Source organism: Protopterus annectens, chromosome 1.part0 (assembly GCF_019279795.1).
Source record: "Protopterus annectens isolate FY-2018-M chromosome 1.part0, PAN1.0, whole genome shotgun sequence".
In the NCBI taxonomy this organism is placed as follows: Eukaryota; Metazoa; Chordata; order Ceratodontiformes; family Protopteridae; genus Protopterus; species Protopterus annectens.
This window is the reverse complement of record NC_056725.1, coordinates 1,512,994,572-1,513,013,256: the sequence shown is the minus strand read 5'-3', so window position 1 is coordinate 1,513,013,256 and position 18,685 is coordinate 1,512,994,572. Positions and strand designations below refer to the sequence as shown.

At 42.3% G+C, this 18,685-nt stretch overlaps 1 protein-coding gene across 1 annotated transcript in view; it reads right to left on the bottom strand.

Moving 5' to 3' along the window:
- The window catches only part of PHF10 (PHD finger protein 10), a 539,251-nt gene that overhangs the window by 337,516 nt on the left and 183,050 nt on the right, over nucleotides 1-18,685 (bottom strand). The window contains exon 4 of the mRNA XM_044067805.1: nucleotides 13,969-14,052. Coding sequence (XP_043923740.1) covers nucleotides 13,969-14,052 — 84 coding nt within the window. The remainder of the gene's footprint in view (nucleotides 1-13,968; nucleotides 14,053-18,685) is intronic.

Genomic DNA, 18,685 nt, shown 5'->3' with positions numbered 1-18,685 from the left:
CTTCCCATATAAGAAAAATATCGTCCACAAAGCGTTTGTAGTATTTAACATTTTCCTTAAATATTAAGTTATGGATCACGTGTATATTCCCAATACGTCATGACGATGTTGGCGTAAGGATTAGTGCAAGATGTCCCCATCGCCACGCCTTTAACTTGTAGGAAATATCTATCATCATATGTGAACACATTCCTGTTCAAAATCACTTCTATTAACATCATGACCCTGGCGATCAGACAGATTATTTCTGATTAGCAAAAACATGTCTAACGTAATCCATCCCTATATTGTTGGGTATTGCTGTGAATAATGATTGAACATCCAAAGTTACTAAATAACACGTAGAGATATCATTGCCTGTAAAGATATATTCAGAAAATGTCTCTAGAAACTGTTGTGTGTCTCTTATAATAGAGTCCGTCTGTTCCACAATAGGTCTAAGTTGTTTCTCAACATAAATCAACATGGTTTCAGTGAGCCAGCCTTGACTCTAAACTATTGGTCTCAAAGGTGGGTAATGTCTATCTTTGTGTATCTTGGGGGTAGTCCTCTAAATGTAGGGACCATGGGTGCTTCTATCAAAAAAAAATTATATAGGTCACTATCTATAATGTTTGTCATTAGCAAATCAAAGTTCACTATGCACTTCTCTAATTATATTATTTAGTTGATAGTTAGTCAAACACTGACAGGTATCCACATCATTGAGCATATAATTCATTTTCATCACATGATATTCTTTATCAAGAATTTCAACAGCACCACCTTTATCTGCTGGCCTAATTATATCATTATTGTGTAGCAAATCATTCAATGCTTTATATTCATGTTATAAAATTCATTTTTTACTTCATTTTTATTCACTTCAAAAACCTCCAACAATTCTTTTTCACAAGCCTTCTCAAAGGCTTCTAGCAATGGATTAATGGGAGGTATAAAAGTAGATGATTTCCTAAAAATGCAGCCTCTTTATTGTCATTGTTACCATACATTAGCTTCAAACCAATGTTTCTAACAAATAACTTAATGTCAATCAATAAATCAGTTACATTAACACTCTTAGAGGGAATAAATGAAAGTCCCTTGTTTAGCAAAGATGTCTCTGCTCTACTTAAAACATATTTAGACACATTAATAATCAGGTCCGACTTACTGGTCTCAGGATCTTTTTCTGGAACTCTAACCATTCCTCTGAGGATTTGCCCTTCCTCATCCTGTTGCTAAGAGTCCATGCTGGCTTCTGTATTGATCTGCTACACAAGGGAAAAGGGTAAAAAGTTGGCGCTTCAGTCGAGGTAGATGGAAGTACTTCATTGCACTGATCCTTCCTTCTCACATCCGAATTAGTTGAAAAATTTGTTGTATTCATAGTTCCTTCAGTATTAACAGCTGTTTTTACATTATTACTGCTATCCAAAGTGTTAGCGTCTTCCCTTGGTGCTTCCTGACTTGCTTCTGAGGTGGTAATGAAGTTCACTGTTGAAAAGGGAATTGCTAGGTCGTGCGTAGTCACTGATAGGTCCGTTGGTGCTGAATGTGATACTCCGTTGTTCCTCATTGGTTTGCTGGGCCAGGAGAACACATTCCCTCTGTGGAAGTCAATGACATCTCACTCGAGTTTCTTTTTCTTGCCTTGAAGCAGTTTATTCTCTAAAAATGAAAGATTAGTGCCCAGTTCTCGATCACAATCAGTTAGTTCTTCTAGAGATGACAGACTGGAAAGTTCATTCCTGACTTCAACTATTTCAGTTGTTAAATCTATTTCAGTTATTCTATACTGTTCAAATAAGCAGCTTAATGTATCCAAAACTAGTGTCTAGGTTAAGTTTCTGCCATTCAGCAAATAAATTGGGAAAGGTAGTACCAAATGTGGGCATTTTCAGCACACGTAATCCCCTTGGTATAACTTTGAAGCTGAGACGAGCTTCCATATGTTTTCTCTGCCATTGAGTATTATTTAGTATAATTAATTTATTTTCTAGTTTCCTACTAGTCGGCATAACCGCAATATTCATTTCATGGCTAACAGTAGTTACACCACTGTTGCATAAGTCAGTCCTGGTGAATTGTAACAAAGGATTACTATCTGCTCTCAACAGTCTTTGAAACAGATTATCATCCTTACCATTAGTTTCAACAGGGCCCAGAGCCCTTGGGTTGTATGCCAGTTTGATTTCAGTCCCTTCAGACTGTAAGTACACAGAACAATGAAGATAACAGAAAGCCAGTCTTCAGGGTAAAGTGCCTCTTGTGATAATGTAAACTAAAATCCAAAGAAAGAATCTAGAGGCAACACCATACGAAGCGAAGGAGACTTTATTAAAAAATAACAAACCATAAATATGAAAAAAGTGAGCGCTTTCGCATTGCTAAGAACGCTTCTTCAGACTTCACAACTTCATTCTCAAAATCAACTGTTTAAATATATCCTGGTATTGAAATCATTAATTGTTGAACCAATCACAAATTAATGAATTTTTCAAAAAACTTCATCTCATTACATAAATTAAAATATCATCCCGCTATCATTTCCAAACAGTGACATAATATAATTTATATACGAGTGTGATAATGTCTATATACCTGTACACAAATGCATTGTGACCATATGTAGTATACGCCATACACAAGGAAGACGAACGGAATGCATTAGCCAAACACACCATCAACAATGATTTAACTCATAAATTTGCCTTCCTAGTAAAAGAATTCATAACCAAGAACATGAGACTAGGTAATATCAAAAAATCACACTGAAAAAGAAAACAAATGGATATTGAAAGCACAGGCAGACAAAGGACATGGGTTAAATGAGAAAGTATCTCTTAAACCTTTTTTGAAAGATAGACCATATACACATTAAAGTATAGAGGTGTCATGATAAATACATGATAAATGCTAGTGCCTTTTTCAAATTATTAGTGTTATGTCTTTTTAATGACTGCTTTATATATATATATATATATATATATATATATATATATATATATATATATATATATATTTTATACACATTTTAAGTATTTATATGAATAAATGTTTTTAATGTTTTAACATTTTTAGGAGATATTACTGTTGCTGCAAGAATACTTACACTTGTTTACATTTTTTATACATAGCTATTTTCGACTATGTAGTTGCTTTCAGATTCATCAGATACAATACTCTGCTATACCTTCTGAAAGAATCTACAGATAACACACATGCATGTGCATATATACACCTATAACTATACATGTGTGTAGATATACGCCTATTTTTGTGCTATTTTTAGTTGTAGTTATTTAAATATAGTTTTTAAATAACACACATATTTATTAGCTTAGACATTACATTTCACAACAATATAGCTTGAATAATATCACCATATATTTTCATATACATGAAACTACATATGGTCACAATGCATTTGTGTACAGATATACAGACATCACACTCGTATATAAATTATAGATTCATAGGTAGGTATTAGGCTATCTGCCCGAGGGCATTTATAAGCCTAGCCAAAGTGAGTCGGCTTTCGCCGCCCCATTGATTAATTAACTGATCTTCTGTCAAGCAGAGCCAATGAAGTGATCCCAAGGGTGCATTTTCTGTTATCCATCCATTCGTCCAGGTTTCTCTTGGAGAGTGTTAGTGAGGGGCTCTGCCTGATATAATTTGGAATTTTGCTCCAAAGCATGGGGAGTCTCTGTGACAGGAATCTATCCCTCCAGCATGTTCTATTTATTGTTGTGGCGAGGTTTAGCTCACTAGAGCGCGTGGCTAGCAGTGACTTGGATTTCTTTAGGTGGAGCATGTCCATCAATTCTGAGTTGGACATAGCTTTGTAAGTCAGGCAGAGATCACCTCTGAGTAAGCGATATGCCACTGAGTACAGCCGGAGGTTTTTCAGTCGGGCTGCATAGGACATATGTTTGAGGCCAGTAATCTTCTTGGTGCGGTACTTTTGTGGTCTTTCCAGCTGTTGGAAGTGTCTTGTGAGGTACATCCCAAATGGGGCATTGTACTCTATGATGGGTCTAATGAGTGACGAGTAGAGGGGCACTATAACCTCTACTTCTAGATGCGAATCCTTTAGTAATTAGATGGATCACATAGAAAGATTTCCTAATTACTTTGGCAATATGATTGTCACTATCTACCTGGGTCCCCAGATCTCTTATTACCGCTTCTGCATTAAGGGGGCTGCCACCTACGTGGTAATTCGTGGGTGATTTGTTTTTCCCAAACGGGATGACTATGCATTTTTTGGCATTTAGCTTGAGGCCATGACTTTGACACCAGGTGTCCGTCTCAGTAAGGCTCTTTGGGAGGATGTCCGTGTCAGCCGGAGAGTCAATTATGGCTCCCAGTTTGCAGTCATCGGCGAACTTGGTTAGCCATAGTCCTCCTCTGTTTGCCTGTACTTCTGAGAAGTATATGCTGAACAGTAGGGGTCCCAGGACCGAAACTTGCGGGACACCACTTGTGACTGGTTTAGAGTCAGAACTGGAGCACGCTATTCTTACCATGTGAGTTCTGTCTGTAAGCCAGCTGGCAACCCATCTCGTGACATAGGGGTTTATGTTCAGGCTGGTGAGTTTTTCTGTAATACCAGAGTGGGGAATGGTGTCAAAAGCCTTGGCGAGGTCAAAGTAGGCTGTGTGAACCACCTTTCCCTTGTCTATGGCCTTGGTGACTGTCTCGAAGAAGTCAACCAGGTTTAATAGGCATGATCTGCCCTTAAAGCCGAACTGGGTCGGGTCAAGTGTTTGGAGGTTCCCAATGTCTTTGTTAATGAGTTCCATGATGATGCGCTCCACAGCCTTGCAGACCAGGCTTGTGGGGCGATAGTTACCAGGGTCAGTTGTGGCCCCTCCTTTGTGGAGAGGAATACTCATTGCTGTGCGCCATTCTATGGGCACGCAGCCTGTGGAGAGGCTAAGGTTGAACAGCATGTTTAGGTGGGGGGGGTTAGTTCGTTCTGTAGTTCGTGCAAGATGCAGCCTGGGACACCATCTGGTCCCAATGACGCTGTGATTTTGGCTTTTAAAAGGGCTGTTTTCACCTGTGCATCTGTGATTTTTGGGACACTACACTTTTCCGGTATTGTTGTGGGCCCTTTTGGAGGTGAGAGGGGGGTGAAGTTTGCACTGAATCTATCTGCCAGGATGTTGGCTATATCACTAGGTTCAGTATATTTTGTGCTATTTTGCACTAGTTCAGTGCATATTTGTGAGTTGCCACTTGGATTCTTAACATAACTAAAGAAGGCTTTGTGGTTCTCTTTTGAATCTTTGGCTATTTTTCTTTCAAAGTTTGCCTTGGATGTTTCATGAGTGACCTTAGTTTCTTACTGATACTGATCAGGGATGTCTTTCCTTCTTGGGGTTTGCTTTTTTTCTGAACTAGTTTCCTCCTTCTGTTGTACAGCCTGTTTATTGCAGGGGTCCACCAAACTGGTTTCGTTCTCTTAGAGGAGTGAGTCTTGGTTTTGCTAGGGATAGCACGATCCATGCATCCTTGTAGGTGCTCATAGAGTGCATTTGTAAGGGTTTCTGCATCTTGGGCTGCATTATCCTTTAGCGTAGGAGCTGTGAAACTTACCATCTCTGTCTTAAGTAAGGTGAAGTTTGCTTTAGAAAAGTTTTTTACTGTGGTTTCCTTAGTTGGGGGTGGTGGTGGGGTGTGGACATCCAGAGTGATTGGTTTATGGTCGGATCTAAGCAGTGACGGGTTGACCTCCGGTGTGGAACACCTGTCGCCCATGCTGGTGATGACCAGGTCCAATATGTTTTCACCTCTGGTAGGGGAGTTTACCAGCTAATCCAGGGTGTTTGAGTTGATGAATTCCAGGAAGCGCTGGACGTGGGAATTTGTACTTTAGTAGTTTTCCCAGTGAATGGTACGGTAATTGAAATCGCCCAATATCAGGGTGTTCGGTAGGACCTTCATGTTTTCCAGTGTCTCCAGAAAGGTGGAGTGGTGATCCTGGGTTCATGGAGGGTGATCTGTAGCAGGCCACAATTTGCATTGCATATTTGCCCGATGTTAGTTGCACATGGATGATCTCAAAGGTATCATGCTGTGCCACTAACCTGGAGGTGTAGGTATCTTTGATGAATATGTATACACCCCCTCCTTTTGTGTTTCGGTCAGTGTTCTGTGGCCAAAACGTGTGGTATGAGTTGTAGCCCGGTAGTGCTGGGGTGCTCTCTGGAGCCTTGAACCAGGTTTCAGTTACTGCACAGATGTCAACGTTCTCCATACTGAGGAGTGCTTCGAGCACGTGCATTTTGAGATTTAAACTAGATGGAAAAACTGCCCAAATGATCAATAAACTACAATTTATGGGGCAGAAAACATTCCTCTTGTGGCAGATAGGCTACCTAGTACTTACCACTCCCACTGATAAGCTAGAAGGCTTCCCTCCAACACAGAAAGTCTTGTGGGGCTCAGAAGCTTACAAACAGTCCTAGATACAGCAAATCTGTATTGGGACTAGACTAGTTACAGGAAAGGCAGGAAACAAGCTTAGATTTTTTCATTTACATTTTTTAGTTAATGATAAATTATTTATAATCATCATTTTAGACTGACGCAGCTCCTATTTTGAAACCCTCTATGTTATTATTATGTACACATTTAAGCTAATGGTTCACGTGCAACTGAAAAAATAAGAGACTATAATTGCTGAAGTACAGGTTTAGGAAACAGACTGGCAATAGAATAGTATATAGTGGGGCTCTTGGTAACTGAGGAGTGAGAGAAGCATAAGAAGGTTCTCCTGAATTTACTAGTAATCATAGAAAAGGAAGCAATAACCTGCAGATGAAGTTCCAGGTAACACCAGTGGTTACTAGTATAATATAGTTGGTAAATGAGTACACTAAACAGGGTGAGTAAATTATAGCAGAAATATATTAGTAAAATAGTTCCCATGACTTCCATATCATTTATCAACCAGATCAACAATGAATGATCAACAACAGTAAAATCAAGAGGAGGACAAAAGACAATAAGGAGTATGGAAGACATGAGTACAACAGACACTCAGAAAACAGGGCTGCACCACTGGATGCATTAGATTAATATAATTCAGCAAGTGCTTAATGTGGAAGAAATTAACTCTGTAAAGTAACAATATATTTTGTATTTAAATTCTTGTCATGTTGACAGATATGGATATGACACAGAAATGTAACTATTGCACTTAATTTCTGAATGAATATGTTACAAATAAGTTTAGGAAAAAAGTCCTTCTCTCTTAAAATGTCATGACTTGTTCAGCTATGACTACCTTTCTCGGAAGCACAAAAAAATAATTTCACGGAAACCTATAACATGACCTACCCACCATCAGTCAAAACGAAAGTCAGACACAACTGTGTATCAGACTGCACTTCTAATTCTTGAGCACAATTCTGTTTTTCCAAATGGGCCTTTCCTCTTAAAGTATTACAAAACACTGGGACCTCAGAAAAAGTACAGTTTTGTACCTACCATAAATGTAGATGTCCGATAGGTATGCATCTGCGGTCATCACATATGGGTTGTCCTGCCTCAGGCAGCCCTTCGGTCGGCCGGATTCCAAAGTCTGGGACTGGCCTCGGCTGATGTCGCACTTTCCCCGTCAGAGCGTCTGGGGTATAAAAGCATCAGCCGACGCCATTTTCCTCAGTTTTTCTTGTCCCAGATGCCAGGTGCCCTCTAAGGAAGGCTAAAATTTGGAGATATGCATTGCAAAAACAAATCCAAACATGCACAGTACTATAAAAACAAATACACCATAATAGATCCCCCCAGCTAGCTATAAGAGGGGTAAGTACCCAAGAAGTATACCACAGAGGGGAAGGAGGGAGGGTAAACCTGACGGCAGATGCATACCTATCGGACATCTACATTTATGGTAGGTACAAAACTGTACTATGTCCTTCAAGGATGCATCTGCAGTCATCACATATGGGTAGAATACCATAGCAAATCCGGGGGTGGAGGTACTAAGTAAAGGATGGTGTAGCTAAGATACCCTGCAGGACTGTCATAGTAAAGCCTGCTCTGGATCTGGAGTATAAAGGTAAATTGTAATGCTTGGCAAATGTATGCACGGAGCTCCATGTAGCAGCTTCTAAAATGTCCTTGGTAGCCACCCCTCTTAGGAAGGCTGTGGTGGTGGCTGTGGCTCTCGTGGAATGAGGTCTAATGTCAGCTGGCACAGTTTTTCCATGAAAGGAGTAACAAAAACAAATGCAATTTCCTATCCATTTTGAAATTGTCTGTTTGGAAATAATTGCTTTTCCTTGTGCCCCAGCAGCATACGCTACAAACAGCTGGTCAGTCTTTCTGTAACTTTTAGTTCTGTCCAAGCAGTAGCGCAACTGTCTGTGCATGTCCAGGGTGTGCAGAAGTTTCTCCCCTTTATTTTGTGGTTGTGGGAAGAATGTAGGCAAGTGAATAGCTTGGTTCAAAGATACCCTGGATACCACCTTTGGCATAAATGTAGGATTGGTTCTCAATGAAACTCTATCCTGATGAAAAATAAGAAATGGCTGTACTGCCATTAGAGCTTGTAACTCAGATACTCTTCTTGCTGAGGTTATGGCCAGAAGGAAGGCAGTTTTCCAAGACAGAAACTGTAGATCTGCAGATGCTGCTGGTTCAAAGGGAGGAAGTGTTAGTTTTTCCAACACGAAGTTAAGGTCCCAAGTAGGTAGAGGTGGCTTCCTTGGAGGATTGATGTTTTTGATTCCTCTTAGAAACTGTCTCAGGAGAGGATGAGAGAAGACAGGTGGATTAACATTGTATTCTGCTGAAATTGCTGAGGCATGTATCTTAATGGAAGAGTAAGACAGGCCGTTGTGGAACAATTCTGCCAAATATTCCAGTATATGTGCCATGTTCATCACTGTCACATCTAGGCCCTTTGTTGTGTTCCAAGTGTGAAATCTGTTCCATTTTGCTGAATATGCCTTCCTTGTGGAAGGCCGTCGAGCTTCCATAATAATATCCTTCACTCTCTGGGATAGCTTATCCTGAGGAGGAGTCATGGTATTTTCCAGGCAGTTAGCTGCAAGGTTTTCAGGTTGGAATGCAGAGTCTTGAAATTGTGCTGCGTCAGTAGAAGTGGCCATAGGGGGAGAGGCCACGGTTTCGTCTGTAACATGCTCTTTAACAGTGGGTACCAGTGTTGTCTTGGCCAGTTTGGAGCTATCAGAATCACTCTGGGCTGCTCTGTCCTGATCTTCAGTAAGACCTTGGTCATTAATGGGAGAGGTGGAAAAGCATACACTGTTAGAGCTTTCCAGCTGAAAGAGAGAGCGTACACTTTCCATGCTTATGGGTGGTTATGTCCTTGAGCAGAATTTCTTCAGTTGATGATTGTGGGGGGAGGCGAACAGATCTATTTCCGGCCTTCCCCATGATTGTGTTATGAGTAAGAAGATGTCTGGGTGCAGCATCCATTCGTGTGCATCCATGATATTTCTGCTTAAGCTGTCTGCCAGTATATTGTCTTTCCCTGGCACGAACTGGGACTGCAGCTATATATTGAGTTTCAAGGAAAGTTCCCATAGATTCATTGCCAGTCTGCAAAGAGGGTAGGAATGGGTGCCTCCTTGCTTGTTTATGTACCACATAACTGTGGTGTTGTCTGTCCTTATGAGTAGGTGGCCTTGATGAACAAAAAGGTTTGAAGGCCTCGATTGCTTGTATCACTGCCAGCATTTCCTTTTGGTTTATGTGCATGCGCAGCTCTCTTTGTGACGATAGCCCTTGGATACATCTGCCCTCCATGTGTGCTCCCCAACCTTGGTCTGAATCGTCCATAGTGATGGTTTGGTTGGCTCTTGGCTTGCTGAAGGGCAACCCGCTGTTCGACTGGCAGGCTTGAGCCCACCACAGAAATTCCTTTTGGAGGCATGGAATGAGTGGGATCAAGGTTTCTAAGCTGTGACTGTGCTGAGTCCATAAACTCCTTAGGTACCATTGTAATTTTCTCATATGCAGCCTTGCTTGTGGGATCAGAAGAATGCAAGATGCCATGTAACCCAGGGCCTGCAGGATTTTCCTTGCAGTCAGCTGAGTTTGTCTTGTCAGATTCTTGAAGTAATCCGGTAGTTGTTTTTGTTTTTCTTCTGTGAGAAAGGCCATTTGGGTGGTTGTGTCTAGATCCGCACCCAGAAAAGTTATTCTTTGGGATGGAACAAGTCTTGATTTGTGGATGTTGACTGTATACCCCAAGGCCTGCAGTAGGTGGCTGGCATAATCCAAGTCCTTTAACAAAGTTTGCTTGCTGTCTGCTTGTATAAGGCAGTCGTCCAGATATGGGTAAATTTGAATCCCCTGAAGTCTGCAGTGTGCAATTACTGATGCCACGCATTTTGTGAATACTCTGGGCGCAGTAGATAAGCCAAAGGGCAATGCTGAGAATTGATAATGCTCTGACAATGCAAGAAATCTGAGGTGTCTTCTGCAACTTTGTCTGATAGGGACATGCAGGTATGCCTCCTTGAGGTCAAGAGTCACCAGCCAAGACCCCTTGCCCAGCATGGGAAGGAATTGCTGTAGAGTCAGCATTTTGAATTTTGGCACAATGAGGTAAGTATTCAGTGCGGACAAGTCGAGAATAGGCCTCCATTGATTTTCTTTTCTTGGAACAAGGAATAATCTGGAGTAAAATCCTTGGCCTTGTTCTGAAAGAGGTACCTTTTCTATAGCTTTCATTTGTATTAAGTTGAAAATTTATTTCAAAGCCTCTGCCCTCTAATTTGGTGGCAGGTCTGGCATGCCTTTTTTTTTGGCAATGTGTGGAAATGGAACCTGTATCCTTTGTCTATTATTTGCAGTGTATATGTGTCCCTTGTAATGCTGTGCCAATTTTTTGAAAAAAAAGAAAGCTTTCCGCCCAAAGGTGCTTCTAATTGAGCCCTGGTCGGCGGAGTCAAAACAAAGTCATTGAGTCTGTCCTGGTGTAGCAGTTGTAGTTCCTGCACTACCTCTCTGGTTGGGAGGCTGCCATTGACGGCCTCTGTAGGAGCCTCTAGCTTGCCCTCTACCTCTGGCACGCCTATTCCTGCCTGTCTGAGATCTGTCTGAGTCCGGAAAGGACCAATTCTTAGTAGGCCAATTTCTGCTGAATCTCGGTGGTTGGACTTGCAGAAAGTCTTTGACTGTTTGCACAGATTTTGCCTTTTCTTCAAATTTCTTTAAGACCTCTTGAGCCGTGGAACCAAATAATTTTTGCTTTTCCATAGGAGCATCCAAAAGCTTAGCTTTAACATGGTCTGGCAGAGATTGTTCCTTCAGCCTGGCATGCCTACGTATGACTGCACCTGTCATAGCTGACCTACATGAAGCTTCCAATGCATCATAACCACACTGCAAGAAATGGTTACTAACCTGCTGGGAGGTATGTACCAGATCCTGAAGGGATTTGCGATCAAGGGGTTCAGAAGAAGACAGTTTCTTATGCAATTCATCTAACAAATACTCTTGGTACTGTATCATATGAAATTGACAATTTAATGCCCTCATGGAAAGAGTTGCAGAAGTATACACTTTCTTACCCCATCTCTCTAAAGCTCTGGACTCCCTTTCAGAGGGTAGAGGATTTCTAGCAGTGGCAGCTGCAACCCCTTTTGGGCCCTGGGAAATAGTTTCTGGATCAGCAGAGTGGGCCTTGTACAGGTGTAGATGTGAGTCCGGGACCCTGTAGTACCTATCAGGTTTGGCAGGAGCCGGAGGGAGAGTCAGGGGCTGTACTAGCATCAGAGTACACATCATCAATAACATTCAAAACAGGAGGTATAGCTAAAGGCCTACGCTGAGGTAAATGTAGAAAGGTCCTTAATCTCTTTCTAGAATCAGAGAATTCCTGACCCTGCCATTGAAAATGTTCTCTCAGAGTGTAATGTCTCTCCAAAGGAAAACATTTCAGGAGGGGAGGCCGAGGGAATAGATTCTTCAGCATCAGAATCCTCGTAGGCCGAATAAGCCTCCTCCTGGTGGTCTGACAGAGTAGAGCCATCCGTGGACTCATCTGAGGAGTGGGGGTCAGAGGGCTCAACCCTGGGCCTTTTGTCTGGAGGTGGTTGAGAGCCCCTGTCCGGATGAGGTTGAGAACCTCTAATTAAGGAGATAAGATCCTCTGCTAAGCTAAGAATCTGTGAGCCAGTAGAAGGTCTCTGAGAGGTAACCTTGGGAGGCAAAGCTTTAGTAAGTTTAGCAGCTTTAGCCCTAGAAAAAGCCTTAATGGACATGGATGCAGGAGGTCTGGCTGCACCATGTGCAGGAGTAGACTTGTCTAAAGGAATGGTGTCAGAAGATTCCTGGACACCAGTTTCAGAAGGTAATTCAATAACCGACTCGGCCGGGGCTTCCGGGGCCGAGGTAGTCGGTTGTGCGGTTTCGGTAATCGGAAGTACCAAGGACTCGGTTTCAGCCGAGACAGAGACACTTGTGGTAGGCCTGACCGTGGTTTCAGCCGAAACCGCGGCCCGCGTGTGTCGGTCCTTGTCCTTCCGTTTCTTAACTAAATGCGAAGTCGGAGTCTCCGACGGCATCTTGTAAGCAAAACTAGCCCCAAAGAATTCCTCTGCAAACACCGACCGACGTCTAAGAGTTTGTCGGTTGAAGGAAGCACAGGCTGAACAAGCCGAGACGTCGTGGTCCGGGCCTAGGCAGGGGAGGCAGTAAGAGTGGAAATCCTTATGAGGTATTTGTTTCCCACAAGTTAAACAATTATTAACTTTATCTGACATCGGCTGAGGCAAGAAAGAGTCCCCAACGGGGTACTTAGCTTTTTTGAAGTCTTCTGTAGCTGAATCACAGGAGCTGGCCGACCGGCACTTGCGAACTGCTTCTGCTTCGGGCACCACGCGGCAAGAAAGACTGAGGAAAATGGCGTCGGCTGATGCTTTTATACCCCAGACTCTCTGACGTCGGGGAAAGTGCGACATCAGCCGAGGCCAGACCCAGACTTTGGAATCCGGCCGACCGAAGGGCTGCCTGAGGCAGGACAACCCATATGTGATGACTGCAGATGCATCCTTGAAGGACATCTATATTTCTTCAATGTTCCAACTTCAGTTACAAGTACAGAAAAATCTAACTGAAGAGCAGTTCTATCTGAAATTCTAGTCCGACTCACCATAGAGCAACCACATACGATAGTAGCTGATTAGAATAAAGAACAAGCATAAAAAAATCAGAGGGTTACATTTGAAAGACTTGTTTGATATTCCCAAGATAGCATTCTTCAGGGTGGGGAAAATGATATTGCTGAATACGGCACTGACTGCCTGTTTGAAAAGGCTATCTTTATAGTGTACAAAGGTAAGGCAGCAACAGTATGTAACCCATTGCACCAAGTGTTAAAACGCAGATACTATAACACACCTCTGCAAGTCAGTAAAACAAATGTGGGGAAAGTACCCACACCTTATGCTAAATTCTCAACAAGAATGCATGAATTAAGCACTACTGCACCACTAAAGGGTTCAGAGGACCAGATCAGACTAACAACTCACAAAAGTTAAAGGATATTCCCATAGACAAAAAGAGTAGAAAACAAGGTATGATGACTACCCAAGACAAAGTTCATTTATTAATGGAAGGGTGCAAGTTCGTGTAGTCTAGTACCTGTAAATGCTACAGGAAGAGCTAAAAAGGAAAAGTCAATAGGAACTCTTAAAAAAATAAACAAACTTACTGATTTTAACATACTACAAACTCGAAATTGCAAGCAATTTATGAAGCAAGTTTATTTCCGCACAACACTTACCAGTACACTTTGGTCCTAGCAGATAAGGAAAAGTGCCCATCATATTACAAACTCGAAAATGCAAGCAATGTATGAAGCAAGTTTAATTCCCCCACATAACATTTACCAGTACACTTTAGTGTCCATAGTTCAATAAATTTGCAAAAATATCAAACTGGTGACCTCATAAAAAACATAAAAAAAAGACTGCTACAGCAACTGCTTACCTAAAGTGCACTGCGTCTCTGTAATAACATTCATTTCCCTGAGGTACAACTTTTCCTTATGAGACAAGTCACGTCGTTCCAAGTCTAAATGCAAAATAAGTACAGTAAAGTTAAAACAAGCATATCAACATATACTGCATTACAAAAATAAGGCACAATACATTTGGTCACAACAAAATATAAACAATAAATCAAAAATAAAACTGGTGGTTGGCAAAAAAAATATTAAAATGATCCAGGTAATTGCTAGTAAGGTGTCAGCAAGTAAAGTATCTTGAAGGGCAAGAAATTAGGTCTGAAAACAATGTTCTTAACAATAACGGCAGACATTCTTTCAATGAAAAGCATTTGAATAAAATTAAAACAGGAAAGTACAGTTGTGTATACCTACCATAAATGTAGATGTTCGAGTGTCTTCACTGTTGCAGTCATAACTGTAGGGTATTCCTGCCGGCAGGCAGCCCGAGGTCGGCCAGAATATCAAAGTCTGGGTCCGGCGTCGGCTGTATCAGCAAGCACCCTGACGTCAGAACGCATGGGTATAAAGCTGACAGCCGACGCCATCTTCTTCAGCCTTTCTTGCCCCTGATGTCAGAAGCTCCCATAAAACTAAAAGGTGTCCCAAGGGAAACACAAATACACCAGAAAGGTAGTGGAAAAGAAACAAGAGGGGTCTGGAGGGAGGGAAACACCGACTGCAACAGTGAAGACACTCGAACATCTACATTTATGGTAGGTATACACAACTGTACTATGTTCTTCGTGTTTCACTGTTACAGTCATAACTGTAGGGTAGAATCCCAAAGCTGAGAACACGGGAGGAGGTTATGAAGAAGAAGGAGCAGCTAGAAGACCTTGCAAAACAGCAGAGGCAGAGCCTGCCCTAGACTTAGAGTACAAAGGAAGGTTATAGTGCTTGGAAAAGGTATGCACAGAGCTCCAAGTGGCAGCCTCCAGAATATCCTTAGTAGGAACTCCTCTGAGGAAGGCTGCTGAAGTGGCAGCTGCTCTAGTAGAATGAGTCCTGACAGAACCTGGAATCTGTTTTCCATAAAGAGAGTAACAATATCTTATTCCATGAGCAATCCATTTGGAAATAGTTTGCTTAGAAATAGCTTTACCTAGAGAACTGGAAGCAAATGAGATAAGCAATTGATCTGATTTTCTGAAATCTTTAGTTTTGTCCAGGTAAAAACGTAGTTGCCTGTGTACGTCTAATGAATGCAAAATCCTTTCCCCCTTATTTTGGGGTTTTGGGAAAAAGGTAGGAAGGTGAATAGTCTGATTTAGAGCCACTCTAGAAACTACCTTAGGCATAAAAGTAGGATTGGTCCTCAAGGAAACTCTGTCCTGATGGAAGATGAGGTATGGTTCCACGGCCATGAGGGCTTGCAACTCAGACACCCTTCTGGCAGAAGTCAAGGCCAACAAGACAGCCGTCTTCCAGGATAAGTACTTAATATCCGCAGAGGCAGCAGGCTCAAAAGGAGGCAAAGTAAGCTTTTCCAAGACATAGTTGAGATCCCAAGGAGGGACAGGAGGAGATCTAGGAGGTCTTAAATTCTTAACTCCTCTCAGAAATTGTCTAACCAGCTGGTGAGAAAAAAATGGGAGGATCACAATTGAAATGAGCCGAAATAGCAGAAGCATGAATTTTAATGGAAGAAAAGGAAAGACCTTTAATCAAAAGGTCTGAGAGATAAAGTAAAATAAAGGGGATATCAGGTAAGAAAGGATCCGAACCACGATCCTGCATCCAAATACAAAATCTTTTCCATTTAAAAGCATAAGATTTCCTTGTACTAGGACGCCTAGCTTCCAAAAGAATATCCAAAACTTGTTTAGGAAGAGAAGAAGGAATCAATTGCCTTTGATGAGCCAAGCTGCCAGGCAGAGAGTCTTGATTTGAGAGTGAAATACCTGACCCTGATGCTGGGACAGTAGAGAATGGGTCAGAGGAAGACTCCAAGGGGGTTCCAAGCAAAGGTGCAGTAGAGTTGGATACCAAAACTGACGAGGCCAATTTGGAGCTATCAAAATAATCAGTCTGGGTTTGTCCAGCTTTATCTCTAGCAATACCCGAGGCAGAAGACGAAGAGGAGGGAAGGCATATCCCGAAAGATTCCTCCAGCTGAAGGACAGGGCATCCACTTTCCAAGCTGTCTTGTGGAAGGACCTGGTGCAAAAGAGAGGCAACTGATGGTTGAGATGGGACGCAAACAGATCTATCTGAGGACAGCCCCAAACTGCAGTTATCTTGCTGAATAAGTTGGGGTCCAACATCCATTCGTGAGGATCCAAAATGTTTCTGCTTAAGCTGTCTGCTAAGAGATTCTGATTTCCTGGAATGAACTGTGCCTGAAGATCCAGATTCAAATTTAGGGCTGTGTCCCATAAAGTCATGGCAAGTTTGCAAAGGGGGTAAGAGTGAGAGCCCACTTGCTTGTTTATGTACCACATGACTGTGGTATTGTCTGTTCGAATTAGCAGAGGTCCTGGCTTCAAAAGAGTCTGGAAGGCTAGAAGAGCATTTTGGACTGCCAACATTTCTTTCAAGTTGATGTGCCATAGAAGGTGTTTGTTTGCCCAAGAGCCCTGTTGGCACTTGTCTAGAAAATGAGCTCCCCAAGCATAATCCGAGGCGTCCGTGGTTATGATCTGAGTAGGTTGAGGAAGATGCAAGGGCTTCCCTTCGTTCAAAACACATGCCCTGGACCACCAAAGGAATTCCTTCTGGAGGCAGGGAATCAGTGGAATCATTGTATCCAGACTGTGGCAATGCTGAGACCATACACTCTTTAGGTACCATTGAAGTTTCCTCATGTGAAGCCTCGCATTTGGAATCAACAGGATGCAAGAGGCCATGTAGCCCAAAGCCTGCAGGAATTTCCTTGCAGTGAGCTGAGTCAAGGTTGCCAAGGTCTTGAAGATTGAAGCCAGCTTTAACTGTTTTTCTGGAGTAAGGAAGGCCATCTGTAAAACTTGTGTCTAGAAGAGCTCCCAAAAAGATCATTCGTTGAGAAGGAATCAAATGTGACTTTTTTGTGTTCACTGAGAATCCCAGTAGTAGGAGAAGACGTTGAACAAAATGCAGGTGTTGAAGTAAAAGGTCTTTGCCGTCTGCCTGAATTAGACAGTCGTCCAGATAGGGGTAAATCTGAATCCCCTGAAGTCTGCAGTAAGCTACTACTGGAGCCAGGCATTTGGTAAAAACTCTGGGCGCAGTAGATAAGCCAAATGGCAGTACAGAGAATTGGAAGTGTCTCGAGCCTGCCTTGAATCTGAGGTACTTTCTGCATTGTTGCCTTATGGGGACGTGTAAGTAAGCCTCTTAAGTCCAATGTTACCATCCAAGCATCTTGTGAGAGCATTGGGAGAAGTTGTTGAAGAGTAAGCATCTTCAATTTTGGAATTTCCAAAAAGGTGTTTAATATTGAGAGGTCCAGAATAGGTCTCCAGGAGTTTTGTTTTCTTGGGACCAGAAAAAGTCTTGAATAAAAACCTTTCCCCACCTCTAGAGGTGGAAAAGGTTCTATGGCTCTTAAGGCTAATAAAGCGTCCACTTGATTTAAGTCCTCTGTCCATTGATGTTTTGGCAGATCTGGCCAGCCGGAAGGCCTTGGCAGAGTGTGAAAGTGGAATCTGTAGCCTTTCAAAATCACGTCTAACACCCATTTGTCCTGGGTAATGTGAGTCCAATTTTTGTAAAAAAGAGAAAGTTTTCCTCCGAGAGGGGCATCCAGGGAAGGAGGACCTGTAGCCCAACAGAGGGAGTCATTGGGTCTGCTTTCTTTGGGTTTGAGGTCTGTCTTTTCCCCTTCTAGGTGAAGAAGCAGTCCACTGTCTAGATCTGTAAGAGGCCTGAGCCTGCGCCCGACCTCTGGAGCGTCTATATCTTCCCCTTTGAGGCCTGTCAGAAGTGGGAAAAGACCAATTTTTGGAGGGCCAATTTCTAGAAACACTAGGAGGCTGTACTTTCAAAAAATCTTTTACAGTCTGCATAGACTTGGCTTTTTCTTCCCATCTTTTTAATAACCTCCTCAGCCTTAGATCCAAATAAGACATCATGCTGAACAGGGGCATCTAGCAATTTAGCCTTAACTTGTTCAGGTAAATTCTGCTCACGAAGCCAAGCATGTCTCCTGATAACAGTACCAGAGGCAGCAGCCCTGCAGGAAGCCTCTAAGGCATCAAAACCACAATGTAAACTATGTTTGCTAACTTGTTCAGTTGCATGCAACACATACTGTAATTCCTTGTCCTCAGCACATGCAGGAAATGTAGAAAGCCTTTGTTTTAAAACAGATAAAAGAAACTGTTGATACTTAAACATGTGAAACTGGCCTAATACTTTGGTATTCGGGCCGACCGAGGACAGCGGACTACCCATAAGTAAGGACTGCAGCAATGTGAGATGAAGAACATCTGGCAATTTAAAGCTCTAATAGAAAGGGTAGCTGAAGTATAAACCTTTTTGCCCCATCTGTCCAGGGCACGAGAATCCTTTTCAGAGGGGATAGGATTCTTAGAGGAGGCGGCCTTAGCAGCCTTGGAACCCTGCAAAATAGTTTCAGGATCAGCAGAAGGGTTCTTAAATAAGAATTGATGGGAATCAGGGACCCTGTAAAATCTATCAGGCTTAGAAGGAGCAGGCGGCATGGAATCAGGATTCAAGTTAGCTTCAGAGAAGGCATCATCCACAATGTCAAGTACAGGA